Raw genomic sequence first — 23,917 nt, 5'->3', positions numbered from 1 at the left:
TTAAATTTCTGCACCATCTTTCATCTGTGGATCACAGGGCAGTTTACAATATGGCAACACAAAAGTCCTCCTGAGGGGATTAGAAAGGAAAGATTGTGTGTGGGCCCCTCCAGTCTTTTAAAATGAAAATGTCCTGTTTTTATAATGGCTGTTCGTTTTAATAATTAATTTTCTTTTGAATTGTACTTTCTCAGTCTCCCCTGCCCATGGAGCCCGTCCAGCGTCCTGGAGCTACTTCCCCCCTTGTACGTTTCCATTTATTTCATTTTTCTCTATCTCATCGCCTTTAGTATTATTCAGCTGAATCGTTATCTGTTTGGGAGATGTGCAGAGACATCAGAGTGGGATTTATTGCTTTTATTTTTCCACAGAATGCCTTTAAAATTTTGAAGTGTAAAATAAATGTGGGTTGGAGTGTGAAGGACAGAAATATTAAGAACAATCACTCTTCTTTTTCTCCAAATTCTCAGAATAAATCTCAGATTGTTAGGGTAGTCAGCTGTAATCTCATTTGGAGTCCATGCAATCAGTATCTGTGAAATTATATCCCAGAATCAGAGATACAGGATCTCAAAAGGGTTTGCTTTGAAAATTTGCTATATTGTCATGTACATTTTCTGAATGATTTTTTTTTTAAAAAAAGGCTCTCTAACTAAACTATGTAATAGCTTAATGCCAGGTTTTTCAAACAGCTGTTTTTGGACTACAACTCCCATCATCTCTAGCTAGCAGGACCAGCAGTCAGGGATGATGAGAAACAGCTGGAGACTCAAATTTTGGAAACCCTAGTTTAGTGTATTCTGTAATAAGCATTTTGTTTTGGTTTCACAATCTTCATAATGGAGAGTGAAAGCATCTGCCTCAGCCTCTTTCCCTGTAGTAATGTTTGATTGCAGTGGAGAGGCAGTGGTGGTCGAGAATTGCACAGGCATATTTCAAGGCCTTTTTCACAGTGTAACTTCTGCCACCATGAAGGAATTGATTTCATCATAATTCATTTTTGTTAAATGCTTTAGAAAAACAGTCTTACAATATTTATAATATTAATTACTTTCATCAGAGGCTGTAGCGATAGCGGAAGACCATAATCTGGTCCTAGACTTTGGTCCAGGGTCCTGTCAGCAGGCCAGATCCTGACCTCCATCAACTTCTGGAGGCCATTTTAACTCCATCCACTTGTCAATTGCCTAAATTCATATGAAGCCCTTCCTTTTGCCTGTACAATTTGAAATTAAACCACATGGGCAAAAAGACCACAGCCAATCTTTTGCAAGGGTAGAAATCACAAAGAGGAAGTACCGTATTTTTTGCACCATAACACTCACTTTTTTCCTCCTAAAAAGTAAGGGGAAATGTCTGTGCGTGTTATGGAGGGAATGCCTACGGGTGGCATGCCTACGGATTTTCCTCCTCTAAAAACTACGTGCGTGTTATGGTCGGGTGCGTGTTATAGAGCGAAAAATACGGTATCACAGGAGACAGATTGGCAATGTGCTCATGTTTTCAGCAGAACTATGGAGTAGGAGAGCCCTTTTCTTCTGCCACTATTGGTAATTATAACAGAGCTGCTCTGCAACAGGGTGGATCTGTGTTGTGGTATTGAGGTTAAAGTGTGCGCATGCATGCACACTCCCTTTCAGTGGCTGGCCTCATCAGTGATAGGGAATATGAAGTAGCTCTTCATCAAACTGAACATGTCAGTATGGACTTTCTTGAAATCTCTTAGTTGTGGTGAAAGAGGGGAAGACATGGGCTATTTCTCTATGCCATGTAGCTCAATTGCATTATGGGGGCGGGGAGCATTTAATCATGGGTGAGGGACCTTTAATCCTCCAGATGTTGTTCAGCTATAATGCCCACCTTATCTGGTAATTGACCATGGCTTCAGGGGCTGATGGGAGTTTTAGTTCAGCAATACCTGAGGGCCAAAGGGTTCCCCACACCTGGCCTCAACCTTCAGCCTATATTACTTCCTTCCTTGGTGTCAATAGATAACAGCACTGCTGCCTATCAGTTATTCAGTCAAATGTGAAAAATCATTTTTGTAAGTTACTTTTTTAAAAGGAAGTGTCCAGGAGGTAACTTATAGTACTTCCGCACAACAATTTAAACATTGTGGTTTTCCTTATTTTTGGCAACCATAGATCCTAGATCTGTGACTAGGATCACAATTGTTGGATTGGTGTGTGGTTGCCACACTTTGACTCCATAGCATTGGGCATTCACAAATATATTTGTGTGCCAAAGTGGATATACTCCACCACAACTCTGGTTGGGTGCATTAGGTAGGGTTGTAGCTGTACTTTTAAAACATGTATTAAAGCACTCATTCTCTGTAACATGCAGAGCACTCCTTCTCTGTAACATAATCTTAGATCCTTTTGGCCATGGGAATTGATGCATCTGAATTCATCTGTTGTGGGTGCACTTCTTACATCTAAGCAATAAAAAGGCCATGAACATTTTCCCCATAAAGGAAAGGCCTGCCAGATGTTGGTCAGAGTCAGATTAATGACTTGGTGGCATTTACTGTAGTTAGAGGTAGATAGTAAGTTCTGACCAAGGGTCTCATTTCTGTTTTACGTGCATATATGTAGAAACAATTCAAACCAATTTTATTCTGGAGCTTAAAATAAGCAGCAGAGATTTGAAGCTATTCTATGCTATTAGTATCTTGCAAATCAAGTTGCTATTGACCAGCATGTTAAAATTTATTTTTTTGTCCTTTCTTGCCTCATCCCACCCCCCCAAACCACATGCAGATTTGGAGATGGATAGTGTAAAGCCAGGTTCAGCATGTGTTTCAGAGCCTCTGAACTATTCCCAGCTGAGCTCAGGTAGAGCATGTCGCAGTCAACTGTAGACTCTTAAGTGTACTAACCCTGAGTCTAACATTGTGTGTTCTAGCAATAATACCTATTAATGGATATAGATTTGGTGTTAGAAGATAGACTATAGTTCTAGTTATGTCTGGACACTTGTTATCTATAAGTTGGGGAAAGAGCCTAACATCCAGGTGATGGTGTAATGTTTCTCTTGGCAGGTGCCATGGAAATCAGGCAGTTCACTAGTCATTTTCCGCGCGCCCCACCCCCACCCGAATGGATTCATAGGCTCTATGAATCCTGCAAATTTGGGTGTCTCTCTGTGTTTGTGAACCTTGAATTATACTTAGCTGCTGTTTCCTTGAGGTGTGGTTATAAATAAGGTGTGTGTGTGTGTGTGTGTGTGTGTGTGTGTGTGTGTGTGTAAAATGTGGTGTATATACACACAAATACAAATGTGTATGAACACATACCAAAGCAGATATGTTGCCTGCCACTGGAAACTTTGTCTCAGGACTGAGGAGAAGACAGAGGGACGGGAAAGAAGAGAGAAGAAATATTGTTGAATCTCTGTAGTTTAGCAGCAGCTCAAATGACCATATTATGTACACAGCTGCAAAGCTATAAGTAGAAACTGCTGTTGCTATAGTTGTCTTGACTACATTGCAAGAATCTCCAAAGAAGAAGATGTATTGGAATAAAATTATGCAAAACACAGTTATGTGACTAATCTTTGCTATATTAAAATAGCTTTTTAGAGCCATTCATTTAGACACTTTTTAGTGCAGCCCATACTGTTTGTTTATAATTTGGGAAGCTATAGGGTAACTGTAGAAATATGAAGCCTTGTATTTATTTTGATATATTCTGCTTGTAAGATAACAGCCATTAATCTGAGTCCTATTTAAGGGCCTAAGTGAAATTAGAAGTTACCTTCTAAATGTCAGAATCAATTTCTCTGATTTGACATTAAAGATGTCCTTTTCGGGATCTACTCAGCTCCTTCTCTCCACTTTGCTTTGGACCAAAGCAACATACCAGGCTATTGTGCAGGAACCCCACAGTGGTATCCAACAACTTCTCTCAGTACAAGCTGCTCACCCCAAAGAGCAGAAGTAAGCTCTGGCCACATGATGCTCTGTGGAAAGGAGTGGGAGACGTTGGCCTAAAACAGCAGCGAGCAAGAGAGATGAAGCATTTAACGCAGCCTTCCCCAAGCTAGTGCCCTCCAGATGTTTTGGATTACAACTCCCATCAGCTCCATGTGCTGGCTGGGGCTGATGGGAGTTGTAGTTTAAAAGATCTGAACACTAGGTTGCAGAGGGTGATTTTAACTCATCACAACTAACAGTAAAGATCTTTTTTTACCAGGACAACTTTTTACCCAAGTAAGTAAAACAGAAAGTTGGTGGCTGAGAGGGTAAATGAGGGCTATTCTACTTTATTAGTATTTTCATTAATAAATCACTTCTTGGTTTGTAAAGTGCTTTACAATTTGGTTACAATTTCGGTCAGGTTCATCATTGTTGCAAAGCTCTGGCAAGGTCAATAGATGGAGAACTGAAGTTGAGAGAGGGTGATTTAGTCAATACAGACACCCTTGATGAGCATGGATCTGGACCTGGTTCCCAGTACCATGTTTTAAAATAATGCTGAGCTATACTGAGGTCCAGCGCCGAGGGCCTTCTGTGGTTCCCTCACTGTGAGAAATGAGGTTACAGGCAGAGGGCCTTCTTGGTAGTGGCACCCGCCCTGTGGAACACCCTCCCATCAAATGTCAAGGAAATAAACAACTACCTGACTTTTAGAAAACATCTGAAGGCAGCCCTGTTTTGGGAAGTTTTTAATGTTTGATGTATTTGTTGTGTTTTTAATATTCTATTGGGAGCCGTCCAGAGTGGCTGGGGAAACCCAGCCAGATGGGTGGGGTATAACTAATGATAATAAATTCTTCTTCTTCTTCTTCTTCTTCTTCTTCTTCTTCTTCTTCTTCTTCTTCTTCAACAACAATTCTGTTATCTTACAGACACTTTTGAGCATTATCCTGTGTGATCTATAAAATCTAAGCTGATTGTTTTTAAACAAAGCAAAAATATACTCACAGCTCAACTTTTCACACACAACCTTTATTTACTGGTAGACATATTTCTTTAAGCAATTAAATTGTCACACCTTGCAGGCGTTCATTTAGGCCTCTTTTCTCCTGCATTGCTTGAAGTGCTGATATCATCCTCTTCTTTTTCACATTTGCTCATTAATTACTTTAACAGCAGTGCTTTGAAGATATAGTCTAAGGTATTTAGCAAGTAACAGACGCTAGGCATCATTACCTTCATTATTGGCACAACTAAGAGAGTCTGTGTATATAACAGGATTTCTGCCCTTGGTGCTGAACTCTGGAGTCATTGTTGAACTTCAGGATGTTAACTGTGATGTCACAACAATAATCCTTTTCCAACTACTCACCCCAGGTGAGCAAGTAGTTAATTGTGTAGCCCTAAACTATCACAATCACAGAATAGAAGTCATATAATCCCAGTCTCCACGCAAATCCATTCTGCAATCCCCACAATTTGTCAAAAGATTGTTTTAACCCTGAAAACAGTGTGGTGATAGAGAACTGCACATAGACAAAACTGGGCAAAACTGTGTTGACATCCCTGTTCAGTCCCAGCGCTTATTGGCTAATTGTGAGTGAGCCACTGCCTTTCAGCATAACTTCTCACACAGGGATGCTGTGAGAAGCTCATCATAAGAAAAACCATGACTTATGAATTGTCCCAGAAAACTAAGTTGTAATGAAACATTGTAAATATTTAAGGTTCAGAACCGTAATTCTTCTGATCCCCTTCAATCTCAGATCTATTTAAGGCATGGAGGGGGTGAGAAGGAAGGCTTTCAATGTTTGAATTAATTACACAAATGGTCAACATATTTCCAAGCTGTCAACATAAAATGGTGCCAAATCAAATTAAGCATGGTACACAGTCAATTTGTATTCACCATACATTCATATAAATGAACATGACAGCAACAAATCAGGTTCTAAATGCAAAAACCTACAGTCCCATAATGTAAATAGACCGAGTGTGTGTGTATAATGGTGGACCAAGGCTGGATTAAAACGAGGCACACTGAAATATATGTTTCTCAGGTGCGCAGAAGACCACCATTCTGCAAATAATGTGCACAAATAATCACTGTTTATAGCAATATATTTTTCACATTTACAGATCTGAACTTTTTCTCATTTGGTGGGTGGGTGTTTGTTTTATCCAGAATAATAATTGGTGTTCTTGAAATCTTTTTTCCCATGTAATCTCATTTATTAAAAGTGTATAATGACAGAGCAATCTTAAATGGGGTGGTGGTAGAAGTAAAATAGTACATTGAAACCAATCGGGCATGGGGATTAATTACACAAATTTCAAGCTGGTGCTGAAGGAACAAAATGGCTTTGGATTCTGAGGATCCAAGGTTGGCTCTGCCCTGCCTGCCTGCGCGCGCGCGCGCACACACACACACACACTCCAATCTCGTCTCCTTTCAGGGTTCCTGCTGAACCACAGAGTTGAAAATTGGGTAACGGGGAAAGCGTTAGTAGTCTGACGAGTGGTTTGAGCGAGTGGTTGCTGAACAAGTCCAGGCACGCCTGGAAGAAGCGGACCATTTGGATCCCTTCCAGTCGGGATTCAGGCCTCATCATTCAGGCTCACTCACATGCCTCATTATTAATCTGAGAAGATTGTTCTTTCAGGGCTCTACCATCACCATCGATTCCCGGCATTGAATGTGTTGGCCTAGTGTGGGGCTCCGAGGTGAGCTGGTGTACCGGCCACCTAGCGCACCAGCAGCCACCCTGTCAGGCCTGCTGGAGGCAGTGGCCGCCTGGGCCTTGGAGTTCCCTAACCTATTGGTATTGGGGGACTTCAACATCCATGCTGATGCCATTCCCTCCTCACAGGCTCTGGACCTGGTGTCTTCCAGGGCGACACTAGGGCTCTCCCAGTTTGTTTCGGGCCCCACACATCAAGCAGGCCACACGCTGGATTTGATCTTTGGCGCCGGTATAGATGTGATCATGTCTCCTTCGATGAAGGTGCCATGGTCTGATCACTACACTCTGAAAGCCAGGATTGATTTTCCACCCCCACCCTGCTTAGGTGGCGAGCCAATTTGGGCTCGCCCGCAGAGGCTGATGGACCCTGATAGATTCCGTCAGGCCTTGCGGGACCTTGCTCCCCCTGGCGACTCATTGACTGAGCTTGTTGAGGGCTGGAATATCCAGCTCCTAGCAGCCATTGATGAGATCGCACTTAGGCGCCCTCTGCGACCCCGCAGAAACCGGGCTCCCTGGTTTACCGAGGAGCTTCGGAAAATGAAGCGGGACCTCAGACGGCTAGAGCGAGTATAGCGGGGTGCCCGTGACGGAGCCTCAAGAACATCTTATAGGGTTTTTATGAAAACCTACAAGATGGCAGTGAAGGCCGCTAAGAAGTCCTACTTCTCGGCCTCCATTGCCTCCGCTAGCTCTCGCCCGGCGCAATTGGCTCCCGGTGGAGTACAGGATCAGGTTTAAGGTGCTGGTTTTAACCTTTAAAGCCCTATACGGCCTAGGACCCTCGTACCTACGGGGGTACCTACCTGAGGTATGTCCCACAGAGAAATTTACGGTTTGCAAATAAAAACATCCTGAAGATCCCAGGCCACAGAGAGGGTAGGCAGGCCTCAACTAGAGCCAGGGCTTTCTCGGCGGCGGCTCCAATCTGGTGGAACGCTCTGTCACAAGACACTAGGGCCCTGCGGGACCTGACATCTTTCCGCAGGGCCTGCAAGACAGAGCTGTTCCACCAGGCCTTTGGTCAGGGCGCAGCCTGACCCCCTCCTCTGGCAATCTGCACAGAATTTTGCTTAATGGTTGCCATCAATTTGATTTTAATTTGATTTTAATTAATTTTATAATGAATGTTTTTAGAATGTTGGATTATTTTGATTGTTGTTAGCCGCCCTGAGCCCAGCTTCGGCTGGGGAGGGCGGGATATAAATAAAATTTATTATTATTATTATCATGGAACTGAAACTGCCTTGGTCGCACTGGTTGATGATCTCCGGCGGGCTAGGGACAAAGGTGAGAGCTGTTTCCTAGTTCTGCTGGATCTCTCAGCGGCGTTTGATACCATCGACCATAACATCCTTCTGGACCGTCTTGAGGGGCTGGGAGCTGGGGGCACTGTCATACAGTGGTTCTGCTCCTTCCTCCTGGGCCGTGTTCAGAAAGTGGTGGTGGGGGATGAGTGTTCAGACCCCTGGGCTCTCACTTGTGGGGTGCCTCAGGGTTCTGTCCTCTCCCCCATGCTTTTCAACATTTACATGCAGCCACTGGGAGAGATCATCAGGAGGTTTGGGCTGGGTGTTCATCAGTATGCGGATGATACCCAGCTCTACCTCTCTTTTAAATCAGAACCAGTGAAGGTGGTGAAGGTCCTGTGTGAGTGTCTGGAAGCGGTTGGAGGATGGATGGCGGCTAACAGATTGAGGTTGAATCCTGACAAGACAGAAGTACTGTTTTTGGGGGACAGGAGGCGGGCAGGTGTGGAGGATTCCCTGGTCCTGAATGGGGTAACTGTGCCCCTGAAGGACCAGGTGCGCAGCCTGGGAGTCATTTTGGACTCACAGCTGTCCATGGAGGCACAGGTCAAATCTGTATCCAGGGCAGCTGTTTACCAGCTCCATCTGGTACGTAGGCTGAGACCCTATCTGCCTGCAGACTGTCTCGCCAGAGTGGTACATGCTCTGGTTATCTCCCGCTTGGACTACTGCAATGCGCTCTACGTGGGGCTACCTTTGAAGGTGACCCGGAAACTACAACTAATCCAGAATGCGGCAGCTAGACTGGTGACTGGGAGCGGCCGCCGAGACCATATAACACCGGTCTTGAAAGACCTACATTGGCTCCCAGTACGTTTCCGAGCACAATTCAAAGTGTTTGTGCTGACCTTTAAAGCCCTAAACGGCCTCAGTCCAGTATATCTGAAGGAGCGTCTCCTCCCCCATCGTTCTGCCCGGACACTGAGGTCCAGCTCCGAGGGCCTTCTGGCGGTTCCCTCATTGCGAGAGGCCAAGTTACAGGGAACCAGGCAGAAGGCCTTCTCAGTAGTGGCGCCCGCCATGTGGAACTCCCTCCCATCAGATGTCAAAGCGATAAACATCCACCTGACATTCAGAAGACATCTGAAGGCAGCCCTGTTCAGGGAAGTTTTTAATATGTGACATTTTAGTGTATCTTTCATCTTTGTTGGAAGCCGCCCAGAGTGGCTGGGGAAACCCAGCCAGATGGGCGGGGTACAAATAATAAATAATAATAATAATAATAATAATAATAATAATAATAAGGGGGCCGGTCCACTGTCCCTCAGACCTTGGGGGGGGGAATGCCCAACAAATAACCCAGAGATGCATTTTAAACAAAAGGACATATTCTACTCATGTTAAAACACCAGGCAGGCCCCACAAATAACCCAGAGATGCATTTTAAACAAAAGGACACATTCTACTCATGTAAAATCACGCAGATTGCCGGACCTTCCACGGACTGGATTTAGAAGGCGATTGGGCCAGATCTGGCCCCCGGGCCTTAGTTTGCCTACCCATGCTTTAAACAAAACACTGAGAAATAGAATTACGTGTCTGGAAGCGGTTGGAGAATGGATGACGGCTAACAGATTGAGGTTGAATCCTGACAAGACAGAAGTACCGTTTTGGGGGGACAGGAGCAGGTGGGTATGGAGGACTCGCTGGTCCTGAATGGGGTAACTGTGCCTCTGAAGGACCAGATGTGCAGCCTAGGAGTCATTTTGGACTCACAGCAGGTCAATTCTGTATCCAGGGCAGCCGTCTACCAGCCCCATCTGGTATGCAGGCTGATACCCTACCTGCCAGCAGACTGTCTCACCAGAGTGGTGCATGCTCTGGTTATCTTCTGCTTGGAATACTGCAATGCGCTCTATGTGGGGCTACCTTTGAAGGTGACCCAGAAACTACAACTAATCCAGAATGCAGCAGCTAGACTGGTGACTGGGAGTGGCTGCCAAGACCACATAACACTGGTCCTGAAAGACCTATATTGGCCCCCAGTACGTTTCTGGGCACAATTCAAAGTGTTGGTGCTGACCTTTAAAGCCCTAAATGGTCTCGGCCCAGTGTACCTGAAGGAGTGTCTCCACCCCCATCGTTCTGAGGTCTAGCGCCGAGGGCCTTCTGGCGGTTACCTCACTGCGAGAAGTGACATTACAGGGAACCAGGCCTTCTCAGTAGTGGCGCCCACCCTGTGGAATGCCCTCCCAGCAGATGGCAAAGAAATAAATATCTGACTTTTAGAAGGCACCTGATTGCAGCCCTGTTTAGGGAAGCTTTTAATATTTGATGAATTATGGTATTTTAATATTTTGCTGGAAGCAGCCTAGAGTGGCTGGGGAAACCCAGCAAGATGTGTGGGGTATAAATAATAAGTTACTATTATTACTATTATTACATGTAGCGTTTAGTTTGGCTTTGAGCTTCACAGCTGAGGAGGGATTTGAACCCATGTCTGTCTCAACCTTTGCTAACTTGATGTGCTGATTGGACTTGTACTTCAAAACATCTATAGTGCACCAGGTTGGCAAAGACTGTTCTATCTAGTACACAAGACATTTTCATTAACTTTGAGGAGTTGAATTTGCATCGTGGTTGCATACATGGTAGGCTGCAGACTTGCAAGTGGCATGCTACCTAACATTAAGAAATGCCTACATAGCCTGAGGCGAAAACAGCATTGCCTATGACTGGGTTATTTATATAAATGGTCATTAGAAGCTGGTATAATTAGAGAGTTTAAGCAAAACAGATCGTTCTTGTTAAATAAATCCAAATTCTTATTCCACACAATAGTGGATATATTTCACACTTCATTAATTGAAGTTCATATTCTTCTTTAATAACATCACTTTTAATCGTCTGCAAAATTTTTTTAGTTGCTGTTCTATGTATGTGTCTGTTTTAGCAAGAGTTAACTGCCAAGCAGTATTGATGTTTACAGTGAACATGTCCAAACAGCTGGATGGCTATTTCATGGGACTCCAGGAAATTCCAGATGTCCTTTGTCTTGTGCAGAAAGGCTGTGCTAGGGTTGTTTAAAACCATTTGGAATTGATCTAGTTATATATACTAGATCTATTTATTGGCACCCCCAAAACAAGTTAACACTACTTAAATCCATTAACCTTGATCAATTTTCCAAGTAGCTTAAACAGAGTGGTATTAAGATACGAAAATCATTTGTGGATTAAAAAAAATCCTTTTACTGCTCATCATGAGGGGGAGGGGAGAGAGAAAGAGAATGTCACATCTGTGCCAGTTATACTGAAACGAGGGGGATGTCCAGAATCCTGAGAAACTTGCATTTGAAAGTAGCAAAGCAATTCCGTCTGTTTTACTGCACTCCCTCCCCCACAAAGCTATATGGACAGAAATTATTTCACTCCAACTCCCTAGTGTGGTCGATGCATTTGAGCTGCCATATGTGGTTGAGTCATCCTCTTTAATTGTCTCCTCCCCCTTCCTGTTGATTCATTTGGTTTATTGCTGGACTAGGAATGTTGTCCAGTTCACAGGTTATTACTCCACATTGAGCTTTCCAAGGAAGAAAAAGATGTGTAACAGTATGAGAGATCCTCAGCTTCTCCGGGTCTGAGAGTCACCTGAGCAGAGGAATGGCTCTGTGGGGTGGAGCTAGACTTGTGTAGCTTGTTTCACAAGGGTGAGATCTTTGGGAGGAGCTTCCTCCTAGATTGCAGGCAGAGCCGGAGAGAGTCACAGGGAGGTGCTGAGCTCACCTCTAGATGCATTGGTAGCCAGGAGGGGCAGCCAGAGACTCTGAACTGGAGGAGGAAAGGAAAGCTGAGCTGAAGAAGAATATCGCTCCTTCTGAGTGTTTTCAGTGAAGAAATTCCTCCATACCAACTGACCTTTCAGTCTGCCTGCTATAATCCTCTGAGGCTGGAATGCTGTGCTGAGCTGATTAGAGAATTCCACTGCACAGCGATAGACTAGCCTCGCCAGGTAGTGGGGCTGATCTTTTCGTTCCTGGCCTGCAACAGTGGAGGAAAAAGGTAAGGCTGTACCTCTGGTTTGCCTTGTTTCTTCTGTTTTCATGAATATGGGGATACATCTGTACATTTTCTTAATTCACTTAGTGTCTTTAGCCAACATGGATGTAGTGCAATGTTTGAGGCATTTGTTTTAACACCAGCACGGATTTGAAGTATCCCTCTCCTCTGATAAACAGTTACAGGATACTTGGGGAGAGGTTATTTCCTAATTTGCTCCAGGGGTACAATCAAGTGTGCCAACCTGATCTGGTCAGCCAAGCTTCAAGAACTACGGAAGAATGAAGTAGTTTGTTTTATGGGCAGCAGCTGTTTCAACATACTGATCCAAATCTCTCTCCCCCCCCCCCCCGTTACATGGGTGGGTGGGAGTAAAAACCTGTTACTCAAGACTAGTGAATGACGCTTTGTCGTGTAGGACCATAAATGTTGTATCTAGACAAACTAGTTTTCTTGTTGTTTGACAAGCAGTCAGGGTTGTTGTATCTGTGCCCTGGAGCCGTTTGCCTGACTCTGAGGCTTTTTCTGTGACTCGATAAAACCTTTTTAAGAAGTTCTTTTTCCTGACCTGTATTAATTATAGAGATTGTGATAATTGTTCTCCTTTCAAAAATGTCTGGCCTTGGGTCTGTGTTAAGCATGTGCTCTTATTAATTCTATAGCGGTAAAACAAAGCTTTCTTAGAGTAGACATGAGCTCATAGCAAACCACTAGAGAAGCAATGGATACCGGAAACTGCTTTAGCAGGCATACAAAGTGTGTTTAAAGGCTTATGGTAAAAACCCACAAAAGGGAAAACTTTACCACTTCATTCTCCCACACTTTCCTTGATTTGTCTCCATTATGGGGAATTCAGAAATCTCCGTTCAGGGGCTTCCTTTCTCCAGTTGAGTCAGCATCTTTTATCAGTTGCTGCCTAAACACAGGGGAATGCTTGAATATCAAATCACTATATTCCAGATCAGTAGCATTTCCCTGTGAAATGTAGATTGAAAGGAGATCAATCATCATTGAATGGAAGCATTCCTATAGCCACTTAGTCCAAGGACTTATATTTCAGCTGATTCAGCAGTGAACCCCTCTACACATCACATCCTCTTCTTAGGTAGCTAGAGGGCAAAACCTATCATATAGCTTTGACATAATTCTGTATTTTGGACCCACCTGTTGGCCCCACCCATAACTGTGGGGCCAACAGGTGGGGGAAAGCCATCTTTTTCACCCTGCTGCACTGTCTACAGGCTAGCAAGCCAGTTCACCTCCAAGGCTTTTTGCAGCCTCTACTGTTTGAGGACTAAACTAATCTCTTTGGTCAGTTGCTTCTTTTTAAACCAATTTATTTGTAATTGTGTCTGGGTCTGATAAAAGTGCCCACAGGTGAGTAGAACCTTAAACGTAAATTTACGAGGCCATAATAAGACCCCTGCCAGGCCTAATTTGGCCTGAGCTCTGGAGGGTCCTCATGCCTGTTTTAGGGAAACCATGAAACTGGTTTGGTTGTCGAAACTCATAGTTTAGATAAAATTATGCATGAAAACTGAAGTGAGCATTTCCAACCTCATGGCCATGTGGGGATGGGAAGAAGGAGCACATGAACCCCAAGGTTCATGCCTGTAGCAATAAATCATAGTTTAGCACAGTTTTCCCCAGCTTGCTGCCCTCAATATGTTTAGTCCCAACCCACATGGCCAATGGAGGTGTCCAGGTTGCAGAAGGCAAGGTTTAGCATGACCTGTGAAACAGTCCTGCAGGGCTGTGTTGCTCTCTATGTCCTTTTTCCATTGTTGTTCCAGATATCCTTTTGCCCCTGCCCTTGCTTTCTGCTTTTGGGAGCCAAGTAAATTATGTGAAGAAAACCTATGTGAAAATGCAGTACATTTTGTCCCATTGGTGGCAAATTCATTTCTTAGGCACAGACCTGCTTATGTCTCCATACAAGCAAGAACAGACTATTTTATAATATTGAGGTTGCCATGGAAATATGCCACACACACGACCATGCTTTTGTTTAGCATGCTGATCAAATTTAATTAACGGCAGAGGAACCAGTACACCTTCAGTCTCCAATTGCAGTTTCTCAAGACCAAACCCCACTCCCAAACCATTTTGTAGGAAGCCCTGTGCAGAACAGATCCCCGCTGGCAGATCTTTCCTGCTCAGTTTGTGCAGACTTTGGATTCTAACATTTTTCATGGCGATTCTTCTATGGTGTTGGAATTGGTTGTAGGGTGCACAGTAATAATAAAGATGATACAGTGGTACCTCGGATTACAGATGCTTCAGGTTACAGACTCCGCTAACCCAGAAATAGTACCTCAGGTTAAGAACTTTGCTTCAGGATGAGAACAGAAATCGTGCGGCGGCGGCGTGGCGGCAGCAGGAGGCCCCATTAGCTAAAGTGGTACCTTAGATTAAGAACAGTTTCAGGTTAAGAACGGACCTCCAGAACGAATTAAGTTCTTAACCCGAGGTTAAGAACCCTGTATAGGGAAGTGCTGCTCATCACAATAATGAACTTCTGGAATTCAGTTTCACAAGGTTTGGTAATGGCTTTAAACCGAGGAAAGGTTTTAGATGAAGATTTGATAGCTTCAGGGAGGTAGCTATTATTTCAAACAAGTAAATGCAAGCTCCAGGTTCAGTGTTGGTATACCTCTAAATGTTGACTGCTGAGGATAAAGAGTTGGGGAGGGCTGTTTTCTACATAACCCAGTTTGTTTGCTCCTTCTAAACCAGGGTGGTCTAACCTCTCAGACCAAGTGGGCTGCAAAAGTACTTCAACACAGAACCCGCAGGCCACACACTGAATTAAATTTCCATAGCATAAATTAAAGTGTTTGCAATATATTACTTAATATACACAATATATATATATATATATATATATATATATATATATATGCACACAATTAATAGATTTAATATATTTATTTAAGAAATTGAGGTAGCTCAGTTGGTTAGAGCACAATACTGATAATGTCAAGGTTGCAGGTTCGATCCCTGATATCCCAGCTGCATATTCCTGCACCACAGAGGGTTAGACTAGATGATCCTCAGGATCATTTCCAACTTTCTACTTTTATGATTTATTTAACAATATTTAGATACAAACACATGTATACATTTTTGTTAATAACACAGACATTGAGTCCCTGTCAGGATAAAAAAGCAGGGTATAGAGGAAGAAGAAGAAGAATTTTAGAACTATGTACATCACCTTGGGCTCCTTGGAGGAAACAGTGTGATATAAATGCAATTAATAAATTTCAAATAAAACATAATTAAAACATAGGGAGAGCACACACACATTCCAAAAGCACTTCGGGGGGCACTTGAGTTTAGTTGCAATGCACACTGGGAGTTGTAGTTCTAGCACCCTGATGAGATTCCTGTGGGGCTTCCAATAGCCGCCAAGGCAAATGTCTTCATTCACCGCACCTTGCGCTGTGGCCGCTGACATACAGCAGTTTCCAGCTGCGTGTCAAACATACATGGGACTCACCTCTGTCGCCGCAGCCACCACCATTGTGCCCAGCACCGACGAGAAAGAAAAACTATTGATAAGCACCAAAGCCTCACCATGACCTTGAATTCAAGTCATCATGCTCTTGTTGAGAGTCAGCCCCCCCCCCCGCTCCTCAGACCCTAGCCAATCGCAGCTTGCCTCTGCCTATACAGGGGCCATCCTCTCTTTGCACCCTGTCAGCCTGGCATCAACCAATTGAGAGACAGGATTTCCTCTACAGCACTGCCCCCACACAGCCAGTGTTATGCTTTTCACTTGGATTCGTAGAAGGAGCATAGAGATAAAATGGAAGAGAATGGCTGTTGCCACTAGTGACGCTCCTTTGATACTTAACAGGGCTACCAAAAAGGACCACTCTGTTCTAAGCATGAACAGGTAAGGAAACATCAGGAAAAAGAAATAAAGTGCTGTCTGAATGCAGACCTCAGAATCAATAGTTTTGTTTCAGATCCCAACCTAATGTGGTGTAGTGGCCAGAGTTTTTAGCTTGTGTCCCAGGTTCAAACCCCACCTCAGCCCTGAAGCTCACTGGGCCTGTCACTATCTCTCATCCTTGTTTACCTCGCAGGCTGGACATGAGGATAAAGAAAACTGCCCACACCTGCAGCTCTGTGGAAGATGGGATATAAATGTACTAAAGTATAGTCTTAACTCAGATAATTTAAAAATTCAAAATGTTTCATTCAGCTGTGCTTAGTGAATTGGTTTATATTGCTCTCGAAGATGATTCTACACTTGATTTGTATTTGCATTTTAATTCATTGAATTAACTAATTAGTTTATTTAATAAAAAAACAAGCTGTCTTGCTTTGACAGATGTTTTCTTCCCTCTGCTTATGGCTGATTGTAGAAATGACCTCAAGAGAGGGTTTTTGTAAAACATTTAAGAGAGAAGTAGAGCCTCTTCTTAAGGATACTTGCCCTTTTACTGTATTACCTCCTGGCAGACTTTGCCTGCCAATCAATATATTGATGGCGCTCTGTTTTAGCTCAGTGCTCATTTGTAATGGAAATGACTTCATTGTTGATCCAGGGCTCCAACCAGCTTTTTCTGAGCAACTGAGACATTGAGTGGCATGCTTGCTAGGGCATGTTTCATTAAATACTGATGCAATCTTCCTGGGATAGCTCAGTCAGTAGAGCATAAGACTAACTCCACCACTTGGCCTTCCACCATACATGTCATCTCTTTCATCAGTACCACACCGACTTGCATTTACTCGTGCAAGGTTCAATGTCTTTCCATCGAACCTGCTGAGCCACAGATTTTCCAAGGGTTTGGTGTCTCCGCTATGCGTGTGTGACGGGAAAACTGTTGAATCTCTTCCACATATAATGTTCAACTGTCCCCTACATAGCATAGCCAGGTCTAAATTCCTGGGTCCTGCTTTACTGCGCTTGGTTGGCAGGCCTGTTGAGTTACACGCCGCACTGCTTCTGCAGGATACAGATCCTTCTGTAACTCTGCAGGTGGCGAGATTCCTGAATGCGGTTATCTCACACACAAAAACCACCAAAAAACAACAAAAACATCAAAACTAATCGGACTGTTATGATGAGAGTGCATGTCGGATCTCATCTTCAGTTTTTCTTTTTCTGTGAACCGTCCCTTGGAGCTCTCCTGGCCCCAAGCTGTCATTTGGCTTTGCTCAATTACCCACCCTTGCATCGTGGTGTTCACCCTCTGTTGTCGGATATATCGGTCTTTATGTCTCTGTGTTTTTATGTTTGTACATACTTTATGGGCTAATAGCCATAAATAAATAAATAAATTAAATAAAAGAGTATAAGACTCTTTATCTCAGCTTTGTGGGTTCAAGCCCCATGTTGGACAAAAGATTCCTGGATTGCCGGGGGTTGGACTAGATGACCCTTGTGGTCTCTTCCAATTCTACAAGTCTATGATTCTATTTCCAAAGTACGATTGACAGTAGAACAGCACTGCTTTACTGATAGATGAAGCATTCAGCTCTTCTTAATCAGATACTAGAGATCCGGTGCAGATGGAATGTTAGATTATCAAGCTACAAAATAACTCAGTGAGAAGGCTTAATTAAACTTGATTATAAGATGTAGCCGAAAACTGCTGCTAAGATAAGAGAGACTAGGACTTGATTACTCCCCTGCATGCGCAGTGGGATGGACATAGAACTCTAGTGAGAATTAGGAAATACCTGTTATGTACTTAAATTCAGTTTACAATCATGCTCCCTGAAACACCTTTCTGCATAACTCTTCGGTATTTTTGTTTGGCTCTCTTGCATCATCTCAAAATCTGCCCCTTTTAAAGTGCTGTCATATATTAATAGTATCTTGCTTTGAAGTGATACCATTTTTATATTAAAGAAATTTTGAAAATAGAAATCTTGTGTATTTGACACCGTGGCCTTGTTTGCACAACACAGCAATGGCTTCCCAAGACTGCAGAGGTCATCTTGCTCCACCCCTGTCTTTTTTGCTCCTGCACCACACTGCAGTAATCCAAGGTTTGGCCTAGCATCATATCTGAACCTGGGCTTATGGTTAAGTTCTTGAGCTGTAGCCAAGAACAAACCTTTTAACAGGGTGATATTACAAGCAGTAATATTCATACAAGTCAGTATGAACTTCGGCCTATACTTGCTTTGTTCCCTCTAGCTTAAACTATGGCAGTATTATGCCTTTAACTCAACAGCAGCCAAGTTGCTGTACCGATCGGGCCACAAGAGAATTGGATGTAGCTCACAATTTCTTCCTGCTGATGCTTCTATAAAAAAAGGTCTGTAACTGGAAAGAAGGCTGACCAGAGCTGCCAAGCTCCTATCAGAACTCCTAGATGTTAGCTACTAAGACCAAAAATGGTTGAAGGGCACAATATTGCTTATGCTTGTTGCTATGTTGTGTATTTTTGTGCTTTTATATTGTAAACTGCCCTGTGATCCTCAGATAAAGGGCAGCATAAATAAAATAAAATAATTAAAATAAATAATAATAACCCCCGAGTCTACTGTATTAATATGTGACTGCATAATTATATTTTTAATTAAACAGGCATATTAAGATGGATCAAAGAAAACTCTATTGTGAAATAAGTTGTCATGTAAACAAACATTTCTCATCCGCGCTCCATTTATTTATTTAGTTTCCTGCCACTTGCCCAGAGTTGCAATCATGTAAGTAAATCATGAGTAAGTTGCAGGTCTACTATATGTCAACACTTATATGTTAGTCATGACTGAAACTGCACATGCCTATCAATACAAAGCTGGGCATCTGACAGAAGGAAAAGATTTAAAATGCATTACATGGCTAATCCTGTTCTTCTGTCAGGTGCTGACCTCAGCGTTGACAGACGTGTAGCTTCAGTCATGATTGACACATGCTGTGTGGAATTATAAGGGCACAGTTTCTGTGTATGGTGTAAATTCTCTGGCTCAAGAACAAAATGTGTTTCATGGTGAGAGAATTCACACCATGCTTAGGAACAGGTACATTACAACATGCTCATTCTCTGTGCTGGGCGCACAGTTCAGCACCCTGAATTCTCTGCTGTAAATGTGTTCAGAGTAAACTTCCAGTCCTTAGCTCTGGAGCCAGACCTGAGTTGGTAGAATTTGCAATGGCCATGGGATGGGACATCAGTTCCTTGCATTGCTGGTTAAGCCTCAACTAGCAGAAGCAAATAACTTGGGGGAGGGGGTGGATATTGTTTTGTTTTGTTTTTGTTTTAACTATTTATTTTAGCCTTTTATCCTGTATTTTTATCTTGTGAACTGCCCTGAGTTCTCCAGATGAAGGGTGGTATATAAATTAAATTAAATTAAATTAAATTAATAAATAATGATAAAAAATAAGTTAAATTGCTTAATTAGAATAACTTACAGTCAGTATAAAATTCAAATTTTTCTGGTACAAAATGTTAACATACCCACAGCCTTGGTTAACAGTTGACTGTTCATATTTAGCTATTTATGGCCCTCTTTCCCTTTAAATCAGTCACTAGAATTTCACCCACCCACCCACTTAGAGCAAAGGCTAGAACAAAGTAATACTTTGAATCCTCTTCTTGTTTCTCCTGTGACTTTGCTCCTAAACAGACTATCAGCTTAAATCCCTGCAGTTGCACATGTTCTAGTTTTTGACCTTAGCATAACATTTTCCTCACAGCAGGGGGGTAAAATCACCCGTTAACAGGAAAAGCAACCAATATGCTGGCCGTGAGCTGGGAATGTGGGTCATTCTGCATGTGGAAAGATTTTCTTTCCTAGGCTACTAATCCTGTGTTAGCAATCCGACTGCCATCAGGAGTCCAAACCAGGGACGGACACGTTTTAAATGCCTTTTTAATCAATAGTGGTATGGTGTAGGTGACTTTATTCATCTGTGAACTCTTGTGAAATTGTCACTAGATCCTAAAAGTGGATTGAAAAGGCATGCTTGTCCCCATGTGCTTCATGGAGCTTTTAGTTGCTGTATGTTTTTGAAAGATGTGTGAATACATTTTCACAGGAACTTAACCCCTGAGAATGCCAAAAGGGGAGACATATTCTACCACTGCACTGACACAACAGCCACCCTGTCCTGCATCCATCTATCCCAGAGGATGGAGAGGTGGGAGGAAAATGTGGGTCCAAAAATCAGAGAAGAGCAACAGTGGCAGCCACACTCCCATGGTAACACACCAGTGCCCGCCTGCCCTAGTCAGCGTGGTGTTGTTGTAAAAATGACATGGCATGAAGTTGTGGAAATTACATGGCCAGAAATGGGAGGCCCCAGTCCACCCATGCTGGCAGGAAGGCATCATCACATCCCACACACAACCTGCCAGTTACAACGATTCCACAACACCTTCCACAGTGTAAGATGCTGTGGAACAGACAGGAAGAGACCAGCAGCCAGGAGCTCTAGGCAGATGTTTGGTTTCCCTTATGCCATACATTTCTCACAAAGTACGATGTGTGTGTGAAGGAAGGAGAGGACATATAGCACAGCACCCAGACATCTCCCTTGGGGCAGGGGATCATGACCCACTATGGGAAGAAAACCCACCATTGGCCCGTATTTGCCAATCGCTTGTAGCAAAGAAACAGCAAAATTAGAGCCTTATTGAATAGCATCAGGGATGGAGTGAGTTCTGGAAGTAAAATAGACGTGTATGGGCTTGTCAGGGTTTCTGCCACTTTGACCATCAAATAGTGGGCAGCAAAAGCGGCAGATGGATTTGCCCCTCTAGGCTACGCACCCATTCTATGCACACAGGCATCAACTGTTAGATGTGGAGCTTGACAGGAGGGGTAACCCTACAGAGGACCATTTGTGGTGTGTTTTGGTCACTGCTACTGGCCATAGGGTGGGTCTCCCTTGTGGTGTGCACACAACTATGCAGAGCAAAAGGGAGGGAGGGAGAATCAGTTGTCAGAAGTTGGAACTCATCTTCCCTGGATGTAGGAGCAGAATAGGTGTGAGGAACGGGGAGAGGAGAATGATTGCTGCTACTTGAGTGCTCTGTCCATGGTTGGGGCTCAACCTCCCCACCCCATCCTGGAGTGGGGAAGAAATTGCAGTGACCAATGAGATGTTTAGACCTTCCTGCATAGGACTGTAGTGGAACTCTTATGCCCCTTTGCCCTGCTCTGTGCACCCTGACTGTGGTTCAGCAAGGGAAAAGCACTCATGCATGTTTGACCAGAAGTGGCAGAGGTTGAAGTGGAATCCCTGGCCTTGATCAGCAGAGAACTTATCTGCATGTGGGGAAAACTGCTCCCAGCTGATGGCGGAGAAGGTTTAAGTACAGTTGAGGCAAGACACAGATTTCACATGCAGCTGGTTGGGGGAGGAAATATGGGAGACACTTTGTAGCCGGACTTCCTCCTCCCTTCACTGACCTGCATAGAGTACTCTGCTGTTGCCTCCCTATTGTAGGAATGTTGTAGGATCTGTGCTTGCCAGGTCATCTTTACAACATGTCATCTTCATGACCTCATTGCAACATCACCATGTTAGATGAGTGGTCAGAGGTGTCTGGAGACCTGAGGCAGGCTACCTGTGAGGGTTCTAGGAACAGCAGTGTCAGCAAAATGCTATTTCCATGTGTCTTTAGCTGGCAGGCTGTTTTGTGCACTGGTTCCCTCCTCAGAGACCTCTTGTATGTTCTTAGTACATGACGTTAGGCCAGAGTGATTCAGCCATGTACCCTTTTCTCTGAGTTATAGGTCCCTTGTTGTGGAGTTATATCCAAGTGTTGGTGTGCTGTGGTTGGCTGCAGACTAATGGCAAATCCAGTTCTTGGTCATGGCAACATGGGCGGGGCGGTTGGGGCAAGAGATGGGAGGCAGTGCCTTTTGTTCCATTTTAATTTTTCTATTAAATTGAAAGGGAGAATTTCCCTTACGCAAGCTTTGTGTTTGATACAGAGTTCCACTGTGTTTGGGATCTGAGGATACATAGGACTTCAACTTAAGTCTACTCCTCCTTTGTCCTGTCCAATCTCATTTTGGATGCTACTCCAGCAGGGTCATGGTGGTGCAGCAGGCACACCATCAGCACAGCTGCACAGGTGTATCTTGCATGACACCAATATACCATGTTCTGTCAGTGTAGTGGTGCTTCTCAGGGGTAGCCAACATGGTTCTATCAGCTATTGTTGGATTCCCATCAGCCCAAGTCAGCCAGGGGTGATTGGAGAGTTCAACAATATCTGGAGGGCATTGCATTGGCTATGCCTACTGTACTCCCTCAGCTAGTGTATCTCGAGTACTGGATTGCACCCTTGCTATTATCTAGAAGCTTATATATACTGTGTTTTAGGATATATTACCTATAGAGGCTATTATGAGTTTGGATATTACTTTTCAGACCGAAATATAAAATTAGTGAACTGGATTCTGGTCCACAACAGCACATGCCATAATAAATTTGTTTAGCCACACAACTCTAGTTGTTTTTGCTTAGTCCTTGGTATCTTCCCTTTCAATTTAAATATATCAGGGTGGGGAAAACTTAAGCTCCAGCCCAGCACCATTAGTAGAGTCACTTTCTCCTGGTTGGCAACCTAGGAGTACCAGACAATCATCCTCTGCTCCCCTTGAAAATAGATTAGGAGACACAGCAGCCAAATCTGAGAAGCACAAATACTAAGACACTTAACTGGAACTGAATATTTTTTTGGGGTGGGGAGGAGAAAGAGAGAGAGATGTTTTCAAGCTTTTCTGAAGTGATGGTGGGAGTATCTCGCTGTTTCTTTCCTTTTAATCTTTGTCAGGTTCATAAAATACCTAGGCAAAAGGTAATGTTTGTAGTCAGCCAGCTAGCACAAAAATGTTGCCGATTAGCACCTTGACTGCAGCCAAGGTCTGATGTACTTGGGACCCAGTGTGATGGGTTGCTGTAAATCCCTGCTGTAAAACATAACAGCATTTGACAAAAAAAGCTGCAGTGTGTGTTTTGAACTCGGGTATGTTTCGGAGTGATACTCTCATTGTAATAACCTTCAGCATATTTTTCTTTTCATCTGTTCTGTATTAAATTATTGTTTCATAGTATTGTCATAATGCATATATGTTGAAATGCTGTATTATAGTGGCCTGTCATATAAGTATCATTGCTTTGGAATTGTCGGCACCCAACAGTTTTGGATCCCCAGTTAGTTGCCTAATATTGGAGAGTCCTGGCAGGTATATATTATCTTGCCACTTGAAATAAAGAAACCATGGCTATTTCCTCAGAAGAGTATTTTATCTTGCTGTGCTTTGATTGTCACCAACCTCTCTTTTCTTTTCTCTTCTTTTCTTTTCTGTTCTGTTCTGTTAACCAGATGGTAGACTTGCCCCTTTCTTAAGGCCTGATAGCCAGTACTACTGCTTTATAGCTTCCTGAGACTGAAAAGGCTGGAGATAAAGGAAGTCCTGTTGCAACTGGCTTCATGTTGTGGCTTTTATTTGAAGAGAATGTCTCTAGAGAATTGCTTGCAAACAAAAGCAATTTAGTAAGAGTGAGCAGGCATCTTTTGTAAGACACTGCTTAGCTTTTCCTTTTTAGCTCAAAGAAGAAGTTAAAATGGAACAGCTTTGCCCTGTTCACCGATTGAAATTAATGCTAAGTTTATTCACCTTTTGGCATAGGGCCATTTCCTTCTCATCAAGGGGTAATTGCTACGTGTATGAATCTCAATTGCATTGTCTCTAATTCAATGGAACTTGGAAAACACAACTAAGAACTTGTACTCCCTTTTACATTAAAGGTCAAGAAGAGCATCACAGTCTTTACAGTGGGAGAGACTTGGGCGTTTTATGCTTCTTTCTTTGTTTTTGACACTTGCTATTTGCCTGGCCATATGAACATGGAGTTTGTATTGGCTAATAGGTTGTAGAAACATTTGTGGAATCATTTAATGCTTCTCAAGGTGGTAATCAATAAACTGGAGTCATTAACTACTGGTGTAA

At 43.2% G+C, this 23,917-nt stretch overlaps 1 protein-coding gene across 7 annotated transcripts in view; it reads left to right on the top strand.

Moving 5' to 3' along the window:
* ARHGAP32 (Rho GTPase activating protein 32) overlaps positions 1–23,917 on the top strand; it is a 201,342-nt gene that overhangs the window by 147,775 nt on the left and 29,650 nt on the right. For 3 of the 7 annotated variants that reach the window (XM_053367595.1, XM_053367596.1, XM_053367598.1), the window contains 2 exons: positions 195–245; positions 2,763–2,837. The exons of 2 other annotated variants lie outside the window; for them this stretch is intronic. In XM_053367595.1, the coding sequence (XP_053223570.1) occupies positions 195–245; positions 2,763–2,837 (126 nt within the window). Of the gene's footprint in view, positions 1–194; positions 246–2,762; positions 2,838–11,247; positions 11,975–23,917 lie in introns of those variants that run through there. 2 more of the 7 variants (XM_053367597.1, XM_053367601.1) reach the window with 2 other exon arrangements.

This window comes from Podarcis raffonei, chromosome 15 (assembly GCF_027172205.1).
Source record: "Podarcis raffonei isolate rPodRaf1 chromosome 15, rPodRaf1.pri, whole genome shotgun sequence".
Taxonomy (NCBI): Eukaryota; Metazoa; Chordata; class Lepidosauria; order Squamata; family Lacertidae; genus Podarcis; species Podarcis raffonei.
The sequence above is the reverse complement of the archived record's forward strand: the minus strand, read 5'-3'. Positions and strand labels throughout refer to the sequence as shown.